General features: G+C 39.3%; 2 protein-coding genes and 2 long non-coding RNA genes across 5 annotated transcripts; 2 read left to right on the top strand and 2 right to left on the bottom strand.

Moving 5' to 3' along the window:
- Positions 1–5,049: 5,049 nt before the first annotated feature.
- LOC127495940 (uncharacterized) lies at positions 5,050–6,389 on the bottom strand. Its single transcript, XR_007925216.1, has 3 exons — positions 5,701–6,389; positions 5,471–5,609; positions 5,050–5,314 (listed from the first exon to the last, which is right to left on the bottom strand). It is a non-coding gene; the product is annotated as an uncharacterized LOC127495940 (long non-coding RNA).
- A 3,077-nt stretch (positions 6,390–9,466) lies between these two features.
- LOC127495903 (NACHT, LRR and PYD domains-containing protein 3) lies at positions 9,467–13,708 on the bottom strand. Its single transcript, XM_051863343.1, is given in 7 exon segments — positions 9,467–9,626; positions 9,726–9,899; positions 10,041–10,214; positions 11,200–11,355; positions 11,451–11,615; positions 11,723–12,051; positions 12,054–13,708. Coding segments are annotated over 7 exon segments (2,610 nt in total). The 5' UTR covers positions 13,509–13,708; the 3' UTR covers positions 9,467–9,469.
- LOC127495939 (uncharacterized) lies at positions 9,565–12,345 on the top strand. 2 transcript variants are annotated; one of them, XR_007925215.1, is made up of 3 exons: positions 9,565–9,842; positions 10,122–10,231; positions 12,197–12,345. It is a non-coding gene; the product is annotated as an uncharacterized LOC127495939 (long non-coding RNA). The 2 variants fall into 2 exon arrangements; XR_007925214.1 differs by having other exon boundaries at positions 10,122–10,219; positions 12,197–12,321.
- A 125-nt stretch (positions 13,709–13,833) lies between the features above and the next one.
- On the top strand, positions 13,834–18,546 carry LOC127495923 (uncharacterized). The gene is made up of 2 exons (XM_051863388.1): positions 13,834–15,015; positions 18,185–18,546. The coding sequence occupies exon 1, from the start codon at positions 14,074–14,076 to the stop codon at positions 15,010–15,012; it is 939 nt and encodes a 312-aa protein (XP_051719348.1). The 5' UTR covers positions 13,834–14,073; the 3' UTR covers positions 15,013–15,015; positions 18,185–18,546.
- The last annotated feature ends 3,137 nt before the right edge of the window (positions 18,547–21,683 follow it).

Raw genomic sequence — 21,683 nt, 5'->3', positions numbered from 1 at the left:
GATAACGATAGTAAATTATGGAGTGCCTCAAGGATCTGTGTTAGGCCCTCTGCTATTTTCAATATACATGCTGCCCCTTGGTAATATTATAAGAAGACATGGAATTAGTTTCCACTGCTATGCCGATGATACTCAGTTATATATTTCAACACAACCAGATGAAAACTCTAAATTATCCAATCTGACAGAGTGTGTTAAAGAAGTAAAACATTGGATGACTAGTAATTTTCTTCTATTAAATTCAGATAAGACTGAAGTATTACTTATTGGGCCAAAAACCTGTACACAGAATCTCTCAGACTACAATCTGCATTTAGAAGGATGTACTGTTACTCCATCCTCGACAGTTAAAGACCTGGGTGTTATATTAGACAGCAACTTGTCCTTTGAAAATCATATTTCATATGTTACAAAAACAGCCTTCTTCCACCTCAGAAACATTGCTAAGATACGGAATATGTTATCTGTTTCTGATGCAGAAAAGTTAGTTCATGCTTTCATGATGTCTAGACTAGATTACTGTAATGCATTACTAGCTGGTTGTCCTGCTTCCTCAATAAACAAGCTACAGTTAGTACAAAATGCAGCTGCTAGAGTTCTTACCAGGTCAAGAAAATATGATCATATAACACCAGTTTTATCATCTCTACACTGGTTACCTATTAAGTTCCGTATCGATTATAAAGTACTGCTAATGACCTATAAGGCTCTAAATGGTTTAGCTCCTGTGTACTTAACCGATCTTCTATCGCCCTACAATCCTTCACGCTCTTTAAGATCACAAAACTCTGGACTTCTGGTTGTACCTTGGATAGCTAAGTCCTCTAAAGGAGGGAGAGCGTTTTCACATTTGGCTCCTAAACTCTGGAATAGCCTTCCTGATAATGTTCGGGGCTCAGACTCGCTCACCCAGTTTAAATCTAGATTAAAGACACATCTCTTTAGCCAGGCGTTCACATAATGAATCTCATATCAGATCAATTGCACATGACTATCTTTGCTTAATGTTATGAACAGCAGCTATGCTAATTATTCTCCATTTGCTTTTCCGTTTTACCTCGGGACGCCCGTTTAGAGTACATCAGTTTCAGTTTGGATCCAGCCTCTTAGGAAGACCTCAGATGACTAAAACTTTGGAAGAGACGGCGCCAACTCCTGCGAGGACTTCAGAAGATGCAACATTTGGATCAACACGCACATTCGCAAATTTCTATATATCCTAATTATTGTTAATATGTAATTCATTTTTCCAGGAGCTCTTTGCTTCTACCTTCAATTAAATTGCTAACAGTGATTGTATATTAATTGCCTAAACTATTACATTGTTAGCTAACTGCATTCTCCAAATTGTAATGTTGACATGCACTCTCTGTAAAGCTGCTTTGAAACGATATGTATTGTGAAAAGCGCTATACAAATAAATGTGAATTGAATTGAATTGAATATTGTGAAAATGTTCAATATTGAAGACACCTGGTGCCTAATCAGCTAATTAACTCAAAACACCTGCAAAGGCCTTTAAATGGTCTCTCAGTCTAGTTAGGCTACACAATCATGGGGAAGACTGCTGACTTGACAGTTGTCCAAAAGACGACCATTGACACCTTGCACAAGGAGGGCAAGACACAAAAGGTCATTGCAAAAGAGGCTCTGTGTCCAAGCACATTAATAGAGAGGCGAAGGGAAGGAAAAGATGTGGTAGAAAAAAGTGTACAAGCAATAGGGATAACCGCACCCTGGAGAGGATTGTGAAACAAAACCCATTCAAAAAAGTGTGGGAGATTCACAAAGAGTGGACTGCAGCTGGAGTCAGTGCTTCAAGAACCACTACGCACAGACGTATGCAAGACATGGGTTTCAGCTGTCGCATTCCTTGTGTCAAGCCACTCTTGAACAACAGACAGCGTCAGAAGCGTCTCGCCTGGGCTAAAGACAAAAAGGACTGGACTGCTGCTGAGTGGTCCAAAGTTATGTTCTCCGATGAAAGTAAATTTTGCATTTCCTTTGGAAATCAGGGTCCCAGAGTCTGGAGGAAGAGAGGAGAGGCACACAATCCACGTTGCTTGAGGTCCAGTGTAAAGTTTCCACAGTCAGTGATGGTTTGGGGTGCCATGTCATCTGCTGGTGTTGGTCCACTGTGTTTTCTGAGGTCCAAGGTCTACGCAGCCGTATACCAGGAAGTTTTAGAGCACTTCATGCTTCCTGCTGCTGACCAACTTTATGGAGATGCAGATTTCATTTTCCAATAGGACTTGGCACCTGCACAAAGTGCCAAAGCTACCAGTACCTGGTTTAAGGACCATGGGATCCCTGTTCTTAATTGGCCAGCAAACTCGCCTGACCTTAACCCCATAGAAAATCTATGGGGTATTGTGAAGAGGAAGATGCGATATGCCAGACCCAACAATGCAGAAGAGCTGAAGGCCACTATCAGAGCAACCTGGGCTCTTATAACACCTGAGCAGTGCCACAGACTGATCGACTCCATGCCACGCCGCATTGCTGCAGTAATTCAGGCAAAAGGAGCCCCAACTAAGTATTAAGTGCTGTACATGCTCATACTTTTCATGTTCATACTTTTCAGTTGGCCAAGATTTCTAAAAATCCTTTCTTTGTATCTTAAGTAATATTCTAATTTTCTGAGATAATGAATTTGGGATTTTCCTTAGTTGTCAGTTAATCATCAAAATTAAAAGAAATAAACATTTGAAATATATCAGTCTGTGTGTAATGAATGAATATAATATACAAGTTTCACTTTTTGAATGGAATTAGTGAAATAAATCAACTTTTTGATGATATTCTAATTATATGACCAGCACCTGTATATTACAAACTCTAAATGATTTGTTTTACTGGAGCTTATGTGTATTTAAATGTCTGAAACCTTAAAAAAAACATTATGTGGCTGAAAACACTGCATAGTTGTGATATATGACAAGAGCTGAGCACGTCTGTCTCACAGCCAAAGTTTGAATCTGGCAGTTATGTGACGTCACTGAACAATCTCATATGTTGGACTGTACTCTCAGGAGCACAGAAATAATAATCCCATATGTGGGATCGTACCGCTCAAAAGGTTAAGTCCACCAAAGGAGGGACAGCTTTTTCACAGATCTCTTTACCCTCTTTATCCTTGTACTCCAGTTATATCAGATCAAATTAATGATTATCTTTGCTTAATGTTATGAACAGCAGCTACGCTTATTGTTTTCCATTTGCTTTTCTGTTTTTATCTCAGGATGCCCATCCCAAGGTAACTTGAGAGTACATTGGATCCAGCCTTTTACAAAGATTCCAGATGCCCCAACACCTGTGAAGAGATGACGTCAACTCCTGCGAGGACCTCAGATGATGCAAACTATGTATCAACATTCACCAATTTTCTGTAAAGCTGCTTTGAAACGATGTGTATTGTGAAGAGCGCTATGCAAATAAGTGTGAATTGAATTGATGATTCTATTTGATTTATTTTTTAAATGCTTTTGGTTTTTGATTTATTTTTTAAATGTTTTTGATGTTTTTGATTTGTTTGTTCTCTTAATTTGAAAACAGATTTATTTTTACTGTGTTTGTGTAATTTTAATGACTTGATACCTTTCATCCCATTTCCTGCCCTCTAAACCAGAGAGAAAGAACCTGGGCCCGCATGTATAAAGCCGCTCAGAGTAAAATTTTAGTCTTAAGTGTGTCAAAATTCTAATGACGTAATTTTACTCTAATTCTTAGACTTAAGAATAAGTATGATTCATAAAAGTTCCTAAGTGTTAAGACTAGGTCTCAGCTCCCAAATTATTTAAGAGAGCTGAAGAGGTCTCTTAACCTAGTTAAGAGTAACAAGATGGCAGCAGAGAGGAGGCGGCCGCGCACTTTCCAACGACGAAGAAATGTATTGGAATTATATGATGATAGGGAGTTGATAAAACGAAACTGGCTTGATCGTCAAGGTATTGTTTTTGTTACTGACTTAGTCAGAAATTCAATAACTTCTCCCACTCTACGAAACAATGCTTTAACTGGAGAAATGAAAGTAATAATGACTCTGCGTTTCTTGGCGACTGGAAAAATGCAGCAATGCACCAGTGATGACTTGGGGCCATCACAGTCCACAGTTAGCAGGGTCTTAAATACCACTGTTGTAGCACTAACCACACCAGACATAGTAAGGCAGTTCATTGACTTCCCAACTGACCTTCAAACTATACGGCAAAAGCAAGCAGATTTTATGAGGATTGCGGGCTTCCCTGGAGTTGTTGGAGCCATCAATGTCACCCATGTTCACATCATTGCTCCAATTGTAAATGGGGAAACATACGTCAACCGAAAAGGATTCCACAGCATCAATGTTCAAGTTGTATTTGATGCCAATTACAAGATTCTCGATCTCGTGCCAAAATGGCCAGGGTCAACACATGATGCTCGGGTTCTTTCCCAGAGTGGCCTGTTATTGTTATTCGAACAAAATTATGTTCGCCCTGGATGTCATTTGCTAGGTGACTTGGGTTACCCTTTAAAATGCTGGCTTCTCACCTCTTACAGAAGACCACAAGGGGAACAGCAGCTCAATTATAACAGGTGTACTGGACTGAACTGTAGACAAGATACCAATTTTGTTCAATGAGTGCATTCTTGATTTATCTGAGCTATGTTCTTTTATTGTTTTTGCGCCATGAAGAGCACACAAAGTAACAAGAGCTGTGGTCGAGAGAGGAATTGGACAGCTGAAAAGGAGATTCCATGTCTTTCATTGAGAAATTCGACAGTGCCCTGAGCGTGCTAGTCGCATTATTATGGCTTGTGGCATTTTGCACAATATTTGCAAAGCTCAGAACCTCCCACTGCTTGATGATGATGATGCTGCCGATGAAGCCGATAATGATCATGATGACGACAACAGTGATCATGATTATGATGAGAATGATGACAATACCACTGACCACACATTACAAAACATTTCAGGGAGAGCATCAATAAGGGACTGCTTTGCTAACTTACATTTTGGGTAAGCAAAACTTGTAAACAATAAGTAACAACAGATCTGTCATCACACAATTTTATTTGCACAAAGCATATGTACAATCATTGAGTATTCTTTAATCTTTTCAGTTTTAACGCATAATATTCATTTTGAATTTCCAGCAACTTAATTTCTAATTTGAGCTTTTTTCTTTTAAGAGACTAAATGTCATCCTCAGGGGCTGGTCCCTGTGTGAACCCTGTGTCTTGTGAGGCAGGCTCATCTGGAGGACACAGTGAGATGTCCTGAGATACAGGAGAAGGTGCATCAGATGGACCAGCTCCAGCATCATCCACACTACATTCACATGCAGAAAATATTAAACAATGCAAACATGTTTATTCAATCCGATGTGTTGTGGTTTGTTTTTTTTGTTTTTTTTTTCATAAGTAACTAATACAAATTTATAAAAAAAAGGCAAACACATTATTACACGTATCATTTTCTTCTTACCATCTTTGTAACTCCTTCAATTTGACTAGAGCAGGGTCTGGGGATTCTGCGATACCACAAATGGAAGGATTGGCCATTCCAAATATCTCCTCTACTATCTCGGCTATCTCAGTCAGAGGTTTACATGGAGGACCTCCACCTATTTGACAACAACTCAGCTGCTGACCACACTGAAACAATCATTTAATATAAAAGTATTAACATAAATATTAATATAAAATAAAATGTACCAGTGGCTCGCATGCTCTCTTTGTATGCTGCAATTTCCTTGCGTGCTGTTGGCAAAATATTGTACCACCTTTTCTCACAATCCTCTGCTGATCGTCTTGTACAAGAAAATGCTGCATTTATAGTCATTGCAATCTGTTTTTTTTTTTTTTTTTGTCCTTACTAGTTAAAGTTGGACTGGATTTCCCTCTTATTACCTCATTCCATTTAAGGACTGACTGCACAAGAAGAACATTTTCTTCCTTGGACCAGTTTGGCTTTCTTTTTGAATCCATTTTTAACAGTTTGCAACTTTGGTCTTTCCTTTATATACAACTGTGAAAGCAATTTATAATGATGCGATTCATCAGCTTAATTACTTAAATGGCATCACATTTGTCCATTTAATTAATGTGTTGAAACTCATAATTAAAACTGTGCAGAATAAAAGTACTTACTTGTAATATTTTTGCACACAATGCAAAAATTATTTCTCAAATTTAAATATTAAAATAATTGTAATGTCTTATTTAAATCATGAATGAACTGTGTCATGCTGCTGTGACGTCACCCTTGCAGGCTCACTATTGGCTGATTCGGAGGTTGAGGGCGGCCATTTTGCGTTGACATTATTGTAGTCCTTAGTTCACAACACTTAAGTGTCACCTTAGTCAGCATTAAAGAAAAAGTCTTACACTTTACTAAAAGTTGCTTTTAGCTTCTTTATAAAAGCCTCCTGCTCTTAGAAAAGTCCTACTCTTTACTAAGAATTTTTTGACACTTAAGTCAAAACTTAAGACTATTCTTAAGAGCATTTCTGAGAAGTTTTATACATACGGGCCCAGGTCTCCGAGGCATGTGTACAAACATGCCATACAATGACTGATGCAGTGTGATGACGTTGCAAGGTGTACCCGATCGTATAAGAAGGGCACTTGAGAACACGTCATCAGATTTGTGTTGTCTGAAAGAAGACACTCGGGAATGCTCAAAGCATGGCAGCACAACGCAGCATTTCGTTTCTTTTCTCAGGAAACCGGGGTTACATACATAACCATAGACATTCCCTTTCACTGGAACTTCTACACTGCTGAAGCTATGGGGATGCCATACCAAATACGGCTTTCTGACCAATGCCTGCTTGTTGTTCTCGAACTAACAATCTAAGTACCAAAACTCAGAGACCTCAGCCTTGCAAACATAGCAGGCTTTCTTGGCCTACAGTAAGCATTATAGCTCACTCTTCAGGTGAGGAGTGGGCCTTACCTTAGTTTAGACCACCCCAGTCCTACTAATAACCACAAGAGCCTACCTTTTGCACCCCAATACTATCCTCAGAGGGGGAGGAAGAGGAGGGGTTGGGGACTAGAAGAAAGAAAGAAGGAAAAGAATGAAAAAGGGGCAGGCTTAGGGCTCGTTCACATAGAACATGTTTTTGCTTTGAAAAACGCTAGACACGGACAATAGAATGAGGAGAAAATGCAAGGCCTCAAGACACGTTTTTTAAAAGCTGAACTGATTTTAACTTGAGCGGCACATTTTTAGAACACTGTGTCATGCGCAAGATGCTGCAAAAGATGCAAGACGTGCGCGCAATGTTTACATAGAAAAACAATGGAAAAGTACCGCATTGGATTGGAAAAATGTGTTCTTCTGTAAACGGCCCTCAGACTGCGTCCCTGCTCGGTCACCCTCTTCTTTTTTTTTCAGCACCCACATCTGTGTGTGACTAGATTCACTTCAACCCTAATTCCTCAGAAAGAGAGCTAGTTTTAGTAGAGCTTCAGCAGTGGCCCCAATCGATCACTCCCTTTTTCTTTTTCTTTTTTTTACAAGCACCCAGATGTGTGTTTTTTAAATACAGTTTCGCTTTGCCCCCTGTTCCTCAGAAGGAGAGTTAGCTTCAGCCAATCAATCCTGGAAAGGGCACCGATGATTTATGTGGAGCTGAAACCTAAAATGCTAAACCATTTTCCCCTTTCTTCGCCATATCCACAGCTCCCCAATCTGTGTACGGCTTTCTCCTACTGCACCGCCTTTGCCCCCCACTCCTTGGAGGGGGAGGCTGGGCAGCTGTACTCGTCTTCTGCTCTTCTCCCCAGAAACTCGTTCCTGGAAAGTACAGAAATGACTTAGGAGGGAACTGAACCCGGTGAGGGATATACATCCCAAAGGCAGCCGACTGCTTTCTTGCCCCTCTTTAACCTGTCCACCACTGTCTCAACGGCAGTGCCAAACAGCCCTGTGCCAAGCGGCAGCCACAAGTCATTTGTCTGACACCTTGATCCCTGACAAGTTAAGCCAGAGATGTTTCTCTGTCACTACCATAGGAGCCATGGACTGGCCTATAAAGCAGGCCACCTGCTTGGTGGCACGGAGAGCTAGATCTGTAGCCATACGCAGTTCAGAGTCCGCCTCATTAGATAAACCCTCCCCCTGATCCAGGTCTTTGAGTAGATATGCCTGGCAAGCTTGCAGTACTGCCATAGTGTGCAGAGCTCCACCAGTCTGCCCAGCCACAGTATATGCTCTGCCCACCAACCTCAATGCCAGTGATGAGGTTGTGCCCGGGGAAAGGTAATTCGCTACATTCCTTTCCACCTGAGGCATCTACCCATAAACCTGCTCACTCAGTGCCTCTACATTCAAATAACTCGAAGCCGAATGGAACACGCAAGCAGAGTACGGACATCTCCATGCACCTGACACTTCAGTGTGCAGGTCTGAGAGAAAGAGAAGGCTCACCAAAGCTGCACACTGTCTCCGGAGATATTCTTCATCTAAACAACCTTCCACACGAGCTTTGAGCTGGATCAGAATAAACTCAGTCTGGCTGTGGCACGAGTCATAAGTTTCACCAGTTTATTATATCAGAATCACAACTGAGCAATGAGTCCTCACTTTCCATGGAAGAAACCACTGATGGGCTTCTGCTTTTGGTACAAAGACAACAGAGCCAGTGGGAGAGGTAAGGGGAACTCCCTCACGCTCCTCTATTAATAGATAATAGCGTGTGCGCTGCCTCCGCAAATGCAGAGCTAAAGCTGTGGGGCTCAGCCAGTCCGGAGCGGAGTTTTCTCAATGAGAATTCATCACAATGAATGCATCCAGCCCCCTTCTGTGCTGAACGTGCATGCTCCTATACAAATAGCACACAGCTTGTGACCATCGCCAGCCATTAAGAAATGCAGGCAAGGAGGAACACAGTGCTTGAATTGTCTGCTCGCCATTATCCTGCTTACCTTCTATATTTCGTTTACACACTATCTTCACACAGTGCTCAAACAAGTGGCTTCCTGAAGACAAAGAATCTGATTACATGTTCTGAGGTACCCTTCTTATACGCTGGGGCATGATGTCGATGCACTGCGTCAGGCATTATGTGGCGTGTTTGTACACATGCCTCAAAAACCGGGTTCCACAAGGACGAGTCCACATAGTGTCAGGTTTAACCTAGGTTTACCTAGTTAACCTAGTGTGAAAACCCTATTGAGAGCAGTCCAGTCAGATCTGTCAATCTCTTTTCCGTTGTAAGTAGCAGCACATAAAAACAGGTAAATGAGTTATTTTTTTCTTCACAGTTTCTACTACCCCTTTAGGTGTCTTTTGTATCTAGATCATAAAATTTAACTAATGGTTTGTGGTATATTTCATGTTTATTAAAAAAAAAAAAAAATTTATTTACCATGTGTATATAATTCAGAATGCAACTTATCCAAACTATCAAAGCTTAAATGTGCTTTCTAGAGGTGTCTTAAATATTTGTGTTAGTGTTTTTTTTTTCTTCTGTTTTTATGATGACTTATGATGACTCATGGAAAGCACATTCAAGTCTGACTCTTCCAGATCATTCTCAAGCAGATCAAGCTCTTTCAGGTGGGATGGAATTGATTTCAGAGCTTCAGTCAGTGACGTCACATCTTTATGTGTAACATTACAGTTGGACAACCTGAAGAGAGTAGCGTGGATTTGTAAGCACAGGTCAGGTAGTTTGCTATTATGTTTTAGTTTAACAGTTGATTGAGTCAGGTTTGAATTTGACTTTTACCTCAGCTTCTCTAGTTTACAGTGAGGATTCTGCAGTCCAACGCAGAGTTTCTTCACACCTGAGTCTTGTAGATCATTAATACTCAGATCCAGATCTGTCAGATTGGAGGTCTTTGAGGTGAGAGCTGAAGCCAGAGCAGCGCAACTTTTCTCTTTCATTCCACATTTGTCCAACCTGAGAGTAACAAAATTGAAAATTTAAATTGAAAATGTTTTTAAATATAATTGCATGTTTTATATTGACTATATTCCAGACAATGCCATTTGGATGACACATGCTATGAACTGTTTAGATAAAAATTGTGTTATAACTCACTTCAGTATTTCCAGTGTACATTGAACTTTCTCCAGAGAATCACAGAGATGTTTCACTCCTGAATCTCCTATGTTGTTCCAGCTCAGGTCCAGCACTTTCAGATGAGAAGGATTTAAACTCAGAGCTGAGCTCAGGAAAACACAGCCTGCTTCTGTTACACCACAGTTCTTCAGACTATGGTGAGAAGAGAGGTAATACATTTGATGCCTCAAGACATTACACATACAATTTACTTTTATTTTTCATTTGTAAATTTGCAAGAACAAATCTGACGGGTCTCCAGACTAAAAAAAAAAATTACTAGGAAGCTTAGTTGTAATATTTTTTATTGTAAATATAAATGTCACTCTGCTTTGTAAAAAAAAATTAATGCCGGATTGAAAAAAGCTTAGCTGCCTTTAATATACCACAATCCACAATCCTTCCCACAAAAAATAAGATGGCATTTTTGTGTAAATTTATGTTTTTGACCAACGTTTTCCACTTCTGATGTCATTTCTAGCTTGAAATTACTATTATAGTAATTAAATGTTCGCTTAGGTATTACCAAAGCTCACTCTAATGCTCAAACTCTGCCTACAAAGTCATTGCCTGATAAGGCAGCAAGGCAATAAGTCAGCTGCCAGTTTTCAGACGCAAACATCATAAAAAAAATATGTTGTGAATATTTATCTTTGAATCAGAATGTAGGACAGGACTTAGTTTTGTCCATTGGAAATTTACTGGATATTTTGGATGGTTGTGGTTTGCTATTGGTCAATCTCATGTGAGTGACAGGCTGAACCACCCTCACACCAGTAAACACATCATCAGAGAAGAGAAGAGATGTCGTTACAAGAGGGAGGGGGAGTTATTTTAATTGAAGATTATGAGGGCATATGATTTTTAATGAAATAATGATGTGTATGGATAAATCATTTATAATAAATACTGCAATATTCCATGAAAAAATAAAAATTGTGGATTTTAATTTCTACAGTACTGACTAACAAGCAGTTAGCCAAGCGATAGCCTTTTCAAATTAGAACTGATCTACATTTTTATGTAACTGCTATAAAAATATTATGAAAAAATCTATAAAGAAGAAAAAAAAAAAAGATGCCTTAGTCTACTTGTAAGACTAGTCTAAGCATTATACAACCGGCCACAGAGAACTTACTTCAGAGATTCCAGGCTGCACTCTGTGTCCTGTAGTCCAGCAGTTCTGTGAGTCAAATGAAAGTCATATTCTTTGTTCCCATGTTTATGCAGGCTATGTGAACCAAATCTTGGTGCTAAAACTGTCTTGTGCTTCTTTCTTTCAATTTCCTTTATTCTGATATGAGAAACAATTGATTAAATAATGTAAACACAGTAAAACTTGTAAGGTAATAATGTTACAATATTTCCCTTTAATTAACCTAAGCCTACAGTGATAGTCCTTGGGGTGCTCTGTTAACTCCAAGGCAGAGAATTTCTACTCCTGAGTCCTGCAGACTGTTGTTTCTCAGGTCCATCTCTCTCACATTGGATTGTGATGTAAGAACTGCAGTCAGAAGTGCACAACCTTTATCTGTGATATTACAGTCATTCAACCTGTCAAAATACAAATATATATATATACATTGTTTGTTTGTTTGTTTCCTTGTATATGAATAATTCTGTACAGGCATACATTCAATAAAATTCCAAAAAGTGCTCACCTGGCCTTAGTGGATAACTTGATCACAGGATGCAGTCGTTCTATGGTGTCATCTGATCTGCCATATTTCTGAAGTGTGAATTCTTCAGTTCTTTCATCTGATGTCACTAAAATATACGTCAGAGCTGGCCAGAGATCTGGGGGCATGTTTTGTTTTCCACAGGTCATGTAGCTTTGGATTTCATTAATCAGAGAATGATCATTAAGTTCATTTAAACAGTGGAACAGAACAAAACAATCGTTTGGACAAAACTGTTTTTTGGTTTCTTGCTTAAGATACTCAATAGATTTCTCTCTTTCCAGAGAGCTGTCCATCTTTTTAAAAAAAAAAAAAGCCCTTCTAGAAGTCTGTGATTTGACTCTAATGAAAGTCCCATGAGGAAGTGAAGGAAAAGATCGAGATGTCCATTCCTACTCTCTAAGGCTTTTTTGACATCACACTTGTGTAAGCTGAACATTGTCTCTTTCGTTCCAGATTGATGTTCTTCAAGCACATTTTTGCCACTGTTGTGGAAGGAGAGATGCACATATAGAGCTGCTAGATGTTCCTGAATGCTCAGATGAACAAAGCAGAAGACTTTCCCCTGATACCAACCAAACTCCTCTCTGAAGATCTGAGTGCACAATCCTGAGTACACTGATGCTTCTGTCACATCAATGCCACACTCTCTCAGGTCTTCCTCATAGAAGATCACATTGCCTCTTTCCAGTTGCTCGTATGCCAGTTTCCCTAGTTTGAAAATAATTTCTTTATCTTTGTCCTCCTTCTCAGTATACTTTGTGTTTTTGATGCTAATCTGTGCCATCAGGAAGTGTGTATACATTTGAGTGAGAGTCTTGGGAATCTCTCCACTCTCTGCTTCGCTCAACATCTTCTCTAGAACAGTAGCTGAGATCCAGCAGAACACTGGGATGTGGCACATGATGTAGAGGCTCCTTGATGACTTCAGGTGTGAGATGATTGTATTGGCCAGACTCTGATCACTGATTCTCTTCCTGAAGTATTCCTCCTTCTGTGGCTCATTGAAGCCTCGTACCTCTGTCACTCGATGGACACACTCAGAGGGGACGAGATCAGCTGCTGCTGGTCTGGAGGTGATCCAGATGAGAGCAGAGGGAAGCAGATTCCCCACAATGAGGTTTGTCAGCAGCACGTCCACTGAGGCTGATTCACTTACATCACACAACCTCACATCACTCTGAAAATCCAGAGACAGACGACACTCGTCCAGACCATCAAAGATGAACAACACTTTATATGTGTCACTGGATATTTCCATTTCTTTTGTTTCAGGGAAAAAGACATGAAGAAGATCTGAAAGACTGAGTGTTTTGTCCTTCATCAAATTGATCTCTCTGAAAGGAAGTGGAAATATGAAATGGACGTCCTGATTCTCTTTCCCTTCAGCCCAGTCCAGGATGAACTTCTGCACAGAGACTGTTTTTCCAATGCCAGCGACTCCCTTTGTCAGCACAGTTCTGATGGGTTTGTCTTGTCCAGGTAAAGGTCTAAAGATGTCATTGCATTTGATTGGTATTGTTACTTCTGCTGTAGTCTTTAATGTTTTTTCTATCCTTGTAAGCTCATGTTTATTACTGATCTCCCCAGTTTCTCCCTCTATGATGTAGAGGTCTGTGTAGATCTCATTCAGGAGTGTTGGGTTTATCTGCTTTCCCAATCCCTCAAAAACATACTGATGCTTCATTTTAATGTAAGATTTTAATCTTTGGTGGATCTCTGGATCATGTGTTTGCGGGTCATGTCTGTAAAGATAAAATCTTTTCATAAGCAAATAATAAAATCACAAAGACTTTTTCATTGTTAGACAATGCATGTGTTCTGTATATAGTTAAGTGTAAACTTGACGCTTATATTTAAGGAATATTGAGTTATTTATTGCTTATCAAATAATGAAGGCTGTGGCTATATGGATACGCAAAAACAAGAAGAGACTCAAAACTCCTCAGTTTATTTTATGACTTTGTTGATTTCATTTGGAAAGCACAACAGACATAGCTGTGAGATATGTGAGCGGGCTAATTCCAAGCCACATATCGTCACTTCTTGTTTGTTGCTGCCGCGCTGTTTGAGTTAGAGCTCCGTCGAGTTGATTCCTAATTGCTTGTTTTTTTCTTAAAATCAAATTTATAACCTACCATTCTCTCTTTTACGGCGGGGGAACACATCCCCGACACTATTTTATATAAAAAACACTCGGATTGCCTTGATATCGCTAGTTTTATCCGACTTCTCGAACATTCGCTACTAGCTTTAGCCCGTTAGCAATAGCGGCGTGGTCACACTAGCGTTTGTACTCTTCTCACTCACAATATTATTGTTCATCAATACTAATGGCGGGCGTACCGAATGTGTCTCTATCTTTGAGTGCAGGTGAGGACACGTTCGAGCTGCATGCGGTGCAGTTGGAGCTGGAGGCCGTGGAACGACAGATCCGGACCCTTCTGGAGAAACAGGCCGAGCTACGGGAGCGGCGAACAGCGCTGGAAACATCCCGTGCTAACGCTCACCAATCCTCGGTAAGTTTGCAGCGCGATATTAACATTCCTGCTTCCTCTACGCCGTGTACTTCTCTGCACAGGGCCCGAGAACCCAGAACGCGTTCATCCCAGCCCTCGTTCACTCCGGCGCCGTCACACCAGGGACCTTGGGTTCTTCAGCAACGGAAGGCGCGAGCCAGGCCTCGGACCAGGACCTCTCCCCCTCCGCCGCCCCCGGTCTTCGAGGTCTCGACGAGGAACCGCTTCTCCCCTCTTCGCGAGGCAGAACGAGACGCCGTGGTCATCGGAGACTCCATCGTCCGTCACGTCCACGCTACCACAACCAAAGGTAAGGTGCGCAGTCACTGTTTTCCTGGTGCTCGTGTCCTCGATGTCTCTGCGCAGGTTCCCGCGATCCTGAATGGCGCTGAGAGCATCGGAGCTGTTGTTCTGCACGCGGGGGTGAACGACACCAGGCTGCGGCAGACGGAGGTGCTGAAGCAGGACTTCAGGAGCCTGATCGAGACGGTACGAGCCACATCGCCCGCGACGAGGATCATCGTGTCCGGACCGCTTCCGACGTACCGACGTGGACATGAAAGGTTCAGTAGATTATTTGCTTTAAATGAATGGTTAATGTCTTGGTGTACTGAACAGAAGCTGCTCTTTATAAATAATTGGAATCTTTTCTGGGAGCGACCTAGGCTCTTCCGTGCTGATGGCCTGCACCCCAGCAAAATCGGAGCTGATCTTCTGTCGGAGAACATCTCCAAGACGCTTCGCACCGTATGACTAGTAAGTCAAACCTCAAATCACAGTCTGTGTTCTACCCACTTAATTGATAGAAATGTGAGTGTAATACAGTCTATAGAAACTGTCTATTCCCCGAATAGTGAGGTTCAACTATAAAAATAAAGGATCTAGAAAAAATCTGATCGTGATCAAACCAGAAATTCGCAAAATTACCGAACAAAAACAATTTCTAAAGCTAGGGCTACTAAACATTAGATCACTGACACCTAAGGCGGTTATTATAAATGAAATGATCACAGATAATAGTCTTGATGTAATTTGCCTTACTGAAACATGGCTTAAACCAAATGATTATTTCGGTCTTAATGAGTCTTGTCCACCTGGCTACTGTTATAAAAATAAATGCCGTCCGGTTGGCCGTGGCGGTGGTGTTGCAACAATCTATAGAGAGATTCTTAACGTTACCCAGAAAACAAACTACAGGTTTAACTCATTTGAAATTCTCGTGCTAGACGTTACACTCTCAGATATAAATAAAAAGTCGCTACTATCTCTTGCTTTGGCTACTGTTTATAGACCTCCAGGGCCTTATGTTGATTTCCTAAAAGAGTTTGCAGACTTTCTCTCAGACCTATTGGTCAACGTTGATAAAGCGCTGATTGTTGGAGATTTTAACATTCATGTAGATAATACAAATGATGCGTTAGGGGCTGCGTTTACAGATTTACTAAACTCGTTTGGGGTCAAACAAAACGTCACTGGACCCACTCACCGTCTTAATCATACACTAGATTTAATTATATCACATGGAATCAATCCTACTGATATAGAAATTCTACCGCAAAGTGATGATATCACTGATCATTACCTTGTAACATGCGTACTGCATACTGCGGATATTTGTCAAATTGCGCCACGATATCGACTAGGTAGAACAATTCTTCCGACAACTAAAGATAAATTCACAAATAAACTGCCTGATCTGTCTCACCTGCTCATTGTACCCAAACACACAAATGATCTTGAGAAAATTACTAGCAGTATGTGCACCACTTTCACTAGTACATTAGATACTGTTGCACTGATGAGATTAAAAAAGGTTAGAGAGAAAAATACTGTACCATGGTACAACAATATTACTCACGCTATCAAAAGAGAAACTCGTAATCTAGAACGCAAATGGAGACAAACTCGTTTAGAGGTCTTTAGAATCGCGTGGAAAGACAGCTCGTCCCGTTATAGAAAGACTCTAAAAGCAGCCAGGGCCGAGCATCTCCGCAAACTCATAGAAAATAACCAAAACAATCCAAGGTTCTTATTTAGTACAGTGGCTAGAATAACACAAAAACAGACATCACCAGAACAAAACATTTCATTACAGTTTAGTAGCGATGACTTTATGAATTTCTTTACTGAAAAAATCGAAAGCATCAGAAATACGGTTGTAAATGTACAACCCTTGACAGAGTTTTATGATTCAGCCTCAATTATCGTCCCTCAAGAACAGTTGCAGTGCTTTACAACTATAGGACAGGAAGAGCTAAATAAACTTATCACAGCGTCTAAACCAACAACATGTTTATTAGATCCAATACCCACTAAACTACTGAAAGAATTGTTACCTGTAGCAGAAGAGCCTCTTCTCAATATTATTAACTCGTCTTTATCTCTAGGTCACGTTCCAAGACCGTTCAAGTTAGCAGTTATTAAGCCTCTCATTAAGAAACCACAATTAGATCCAAATGTATTGGCAAATTACAGACCCATTTCAAATCTTCCATTTATATCGAAAATATTAGAAAAAGTGGTGTCGGTCCAATTGTGCTCCTTCCTGCAAAAAAATGCTATCTATGAAAAATTTTCAGTCAGGATTCAGGTCTCATCATAGCACAGAAACTGCGCTCGTTAAAATTACAAATGACTTACTTCTAGCTTCTGACCAAGGCTGTATCTCAATACTAGTGTTACTTGATCTCAGTGCTGCGTTCGACACTATAGATCATAAAATACTCCTAGATCGACTACAGAATTACATTGGTATCCAGGGACAGGCATTACGGTGGTTTAGGTCGTATCTATCAGACCGTCACAATTTTGTTTATTTAAACGGGGAAAAATCTAAGATAACAATAGTAAATTATGGAGTGCCTCAAGGATCTGTGTTAGGCCCTCTGCTATTTTCAATATACATGCTGCCACTTGGTAATATTATAAGAAGACATGGAATTAGTTTCCACTGCTATGCCGATGATATTATTATGATTATATATTTCAACACAACCAGATGAAAACTCTAAATTATCCAATCTGACAGAGTGTGTTAAAGAAGTAAAACATTGGATGACTAGTAATTTTCTTCTATTAAATTCAGATAAGACTGAAGTATTACTTATTGGGCCAAAAACCTGTACACAGAATCTCTCAGACTACAATTTGCATTTAGAAGGATGTACTGTTACTCCATCCTCGACAGTTAAAGACCTGGGTGTTATATTAGACAGCAACTTGTCCTTTGAAAATCATATTTCATATGTTACAAAAACAGCCTTCTTCCACCTCAGAAACATTGCTAAGATACGGAATATGTTATCTGTTTCAGATGCAGAAAAGTTAGTTCATGCTTTCATGACGTCTAGACTAGATTACTGTAATGCATTACTAGCTGGTTGTCCTGCTTCCTCAATAAACAAGCTACAATTAGTACAAAATGCAGCTGCTAGAGTTCTTACCAGGTCAAGAAAATATGATCATATAACACCAATTTTATCATCTCTTCACTGGTTACCTATTAAGTTCCGTATCGATTATAAAGTACTGCTAATGACCTATAAGGCTCTAAGTGGTTTAGCTCCTGTGTACTTAACCGACCTTTTATCGCCCTACAATCCTTCACGCTCTTTAAGATCACAAAACTCTGGACTTCTGGTTGTACCTAGGATAGCTAAGTCCTCTAAAGGAGGGAGAGCGTTTTCACATTTGGCTCCTAAACTCTGGAATAGCCTTCCTGATAATGTTCGGGGCTCAGACTCGCTCACCCAGTTTAAATCTAGATTAAAGACACATCTCTTCAGCCAAGCATTCACATAATCCATCTCATATCAGATCAATTGCACATGACTATCTTTGCTTAATGTTATGAACAGCAGCTATGCTAATTATTCTCCATTTGCTTTTCTGTTTTACCTCGGGACGCCCGTCCCGAGGTGACTAGAGAGTACATCAGTTTCAGTTTGGATCCAGCCTCTTAAGAAGACCTCAGATGACTAAAACTTTGGAAGAGACGGCGCCAACTCCTGCGATGACTTCAGAAGATGCAACATCTGGATCAACACGCACATTCACATTCTATAAATCCTAATTATTGTTAATATGTAATTCATTTTTCCAGGAGCTCTTTGCTTCTACCTCCAATTACATTGCTAACAGTGATTGTATGTTAATCGCCTAAATTATTACATTATTAGCTAACTGCAGTCTCCAAATTGTAATGTTGACATGCATTCTCTGTAAAGCTGCTTTGAAACGATATGTATCGTGAAAAGCGCTATACAAATAAATGTGAATTGAATTGAATTGAACTATATTTTGTCACAGTGTATTTGTTACAACATATATTTCAAGTTACATTGAAAATTAAGATGAATGTCATAGACATTATATTAATTGAATATTAACCTAAATTTTAGTTTGTTCCTTAGACAAATATATTCAAAAGATTTGGATTAACTTTTTTTCCAGTTTTCACTGTTGTTTTTTATGTTATTTCTCAGTTTCTGAAAATCAGCATGAAGGCAACTTGTTTCTGAACATTGAGGAAGTTGCTCTTCTTCTCCGACTTGCTTTCAATGCTTTCATTTCTGAAACCCTGCAGCTGTGAGTTAACAGCAAATCATCTGCAATCATCTTTATTCACTGCGATTGACATGGTGAGTCACAAGATTCCCCTCTCTGAACTAGGAAGCACAGTAAGTAAACTTCTCAACACTAACAGGTGAACTGATGTGCTGTGAAACCAGACCTTTGGTGTGGTAGATTTGTTTCATCTCTCGAATGAATTGGGATTTGTATTGCACTGGGATCAGATGAATGTGATTTCTCCAGGGAACTGAAAAAGACAAAACAAATCCTCAGATTTATTGCAATTTACACTCCATCACTCAAAATGATAAACACATTCTCAAAAGTACACCATTTTGTAAACAATAAAAACAAGTCAAAACCAAGTGCTTCACTCAAAAACATTTTCTTCTATCAAAACCAAACTTAGGCCTGATTTTCACAAAATAGTTTTGCTACTTAGTGGATAATGTGTTATTTGAGTTCATGTTGTTATGTTCATATACAGTGTGCTATTTTTTTCCTGGAAGAGAATGTGGTTAAACCTGTGCTTAATGAATAAATGTCTGTGTGGAGTTCTGCAGAAGGAATAAAAAAACATGGTGAAGAATATGTAGTTTTGAAATGTGTCTTTAAAATCTGAAGTACTGGTTTGAGATCCATAGAATCAGTTCTAGTGTGTAATAAATTGAGGAAAAACTTCAACAAAATGTTATTCATTGCTATATGGACACAATTATCACAGCTATGCCATGTGCAAACATACAGGTAAATAGATTTACCTTAACAGAAAATCTCCATCTTTGAACTGAATTGGCATTTTCATCGACTTGTCACTTTTCAGGGACAAAACACTGGGATCAGGTGAATGTGAACTTTTGTCAGAACTGGGGGGAAAAAAATACTCCAATTCACCATAGTTTAAAATGATAATTATTTCTAGCAAACGTCTTAATGCCATCAAGATTTATTAAGAAAAATCATTTGCAAGCAATTTTTTTTTTTAGTTTTGTTTACTTCACAATAGCACCAAAACCACAGGTAATGTATGTTATGTCACATAAAACATATACTGTACATTTGATCAAATAGACAATCTCCAACTTTGAACTTTGAATTACTGTGTAATAAATTTGAGGAAAAACTTCAACAAAGTGTTATTTATTGATATATGGACACAATTATCACAGCTATGCCATGTGCAAACATACAGTTAAATAGATTTACCTTTGATCAAACAGAAAATCTCCATCTTTGAACTGAATTGGCATTTTCATCGGCTTGTCACTTTTCAGGGACAAAACACTGGGATCGGGTGAATGTGATCTTTTGTCAGAACTGGGGGAAAAAATATTCCATTTCACCATAGTTTAAAATGATAATTATTTCTAGCAAACATCTCAATGCCATCAATATTTATTAAGAAAAATCATTTGCAAGCAATTTTTTAGTTTTGTCTACTTCACAATAGCTCCGAAACCATAGGTAATGTGTGTTATGTCACATAAAACATATACTGTACCTTTGATCAAACAGACACAGCTATGCCATGTGCAAACATACAGATAAATAGATTTACCTTTGATAAAATAGAAAATCTCCATCTTTGAACTGAATTGGCATTTTCATCCACTTGTCACTTTTCAGGGACCAAACACTGGGATCAGGTGATTGTGATCTCTCCTGCTGAACACTGTCAACAACACAATCTTCACGGTTCAAAGTAATTCAATATCGCTTTCACTCAGAATATATTAAGAGGGCCAATGGCTTTATTAGTTATGGCTAGATTATAAGTTGTGGTTAAAGTATACTTCCTGGTTTAGTTATATATTTCACATACTTTGAGGCTGTGCAAGGACTTGACTCTTCGGCTGACTAAACATAAATACCCACATTTTGTGATGATAAATTAATATGTAATTGCAGTGGAAGCTTAGACTTTGCTTTTTATAACACTTAAACTTTCAAATATATTCTAAAAAATAATATAACTGAAAAAATTCAAATTAGATAGTGTCAAATGTATTTCAGTCTTTAGGCTAATCTTTAACTCAAAAGGATTGATCCTGTCTAATGTAATCTATCAAATGTCCTTCTCTCAGATTGTGCAGTTTGTGCTCTGGATTTCACTCAATGTCTCATGAAACTACAGAATGATTATGTTTTCTGTTTTCTCACTGCTTACCTGCTTTGTGAATGTGGAGCTAAATCTTCTATGAAACTGACAGGTTTGTGATTCAGCCCTCTTAAACCGGAGAGAGGAGGGTTCATGAGCTATTTTGAATGTTGAAAAGTTGTATTATTTTGTCTGAACATTCATTGTTTTACAAACAAAGCTTAGACAGAAAAACAAATTTGCTCATGAAACTCTAGACAGATTTTATATCATCAAAAGATAATCAGCCACACTTCAATAAGAGTACTTTAAGATCTAGATAAAGGGTGAATACTTATAATGTGAATTTTCAGACACTGCTTAGTCACTGTGTGTTGTTTTGATAAATTTGATAAATGTTTTGATCTTTTTAATCTTGTGTAAATATTGTGTCGAAATTCCACCTGCGAGCACTGGTGGTGCTGTGTTGCGTTTGCAGGATGTTTGTGGTGCGCAAAACTCTTCACTGGAGTTTACCATATTAAAGGTGCTGTAAGTAGATCTTGAACTATGCTATTGGACATTGTTGATATTTGAAATAAACCCAAACAAACCCACCCCTCTCTTCATTGCTCCGCCTCCAAAACTCACACTCCAATCCTAACCACCCTGCTCCGAGTCAGTCTCGATCCCCAGCCTGATCGCTGCTGGCATGCAAGGCGAATGCACTAACAATGACGCTAAACACCAGTAGTTTAACTGCAAAACTCTCACT

Source organism: Ctenopharyngodon idella, chromosome 15, assembly GCF_019924925.1.
Source record: "Ctenopharyngodon idella isolate HZGC_01 chromosome 15, HZGC01, whole genome shotgun sequence".
NCBI lineage: Eukaryota > Metazoa > Chordata > Actinopteri > Cypriniformes > Xenocyprididae > Ctenopharyngodon > Ctenopharyngodon idella.
This window is presented reverse-complemented; position numbering and strand designations above follow the sequence as displayed.

What these genes read in the sequence shown, in the direction of transcription:
- LOC127495923 (XM_051863388.1), top strand. Translation starts at nt 14,074, where the DNA reads ATGGCGGGCGTACCGAATGTGTCTCTATCTTTGAGTGCAGGTGAGGAC.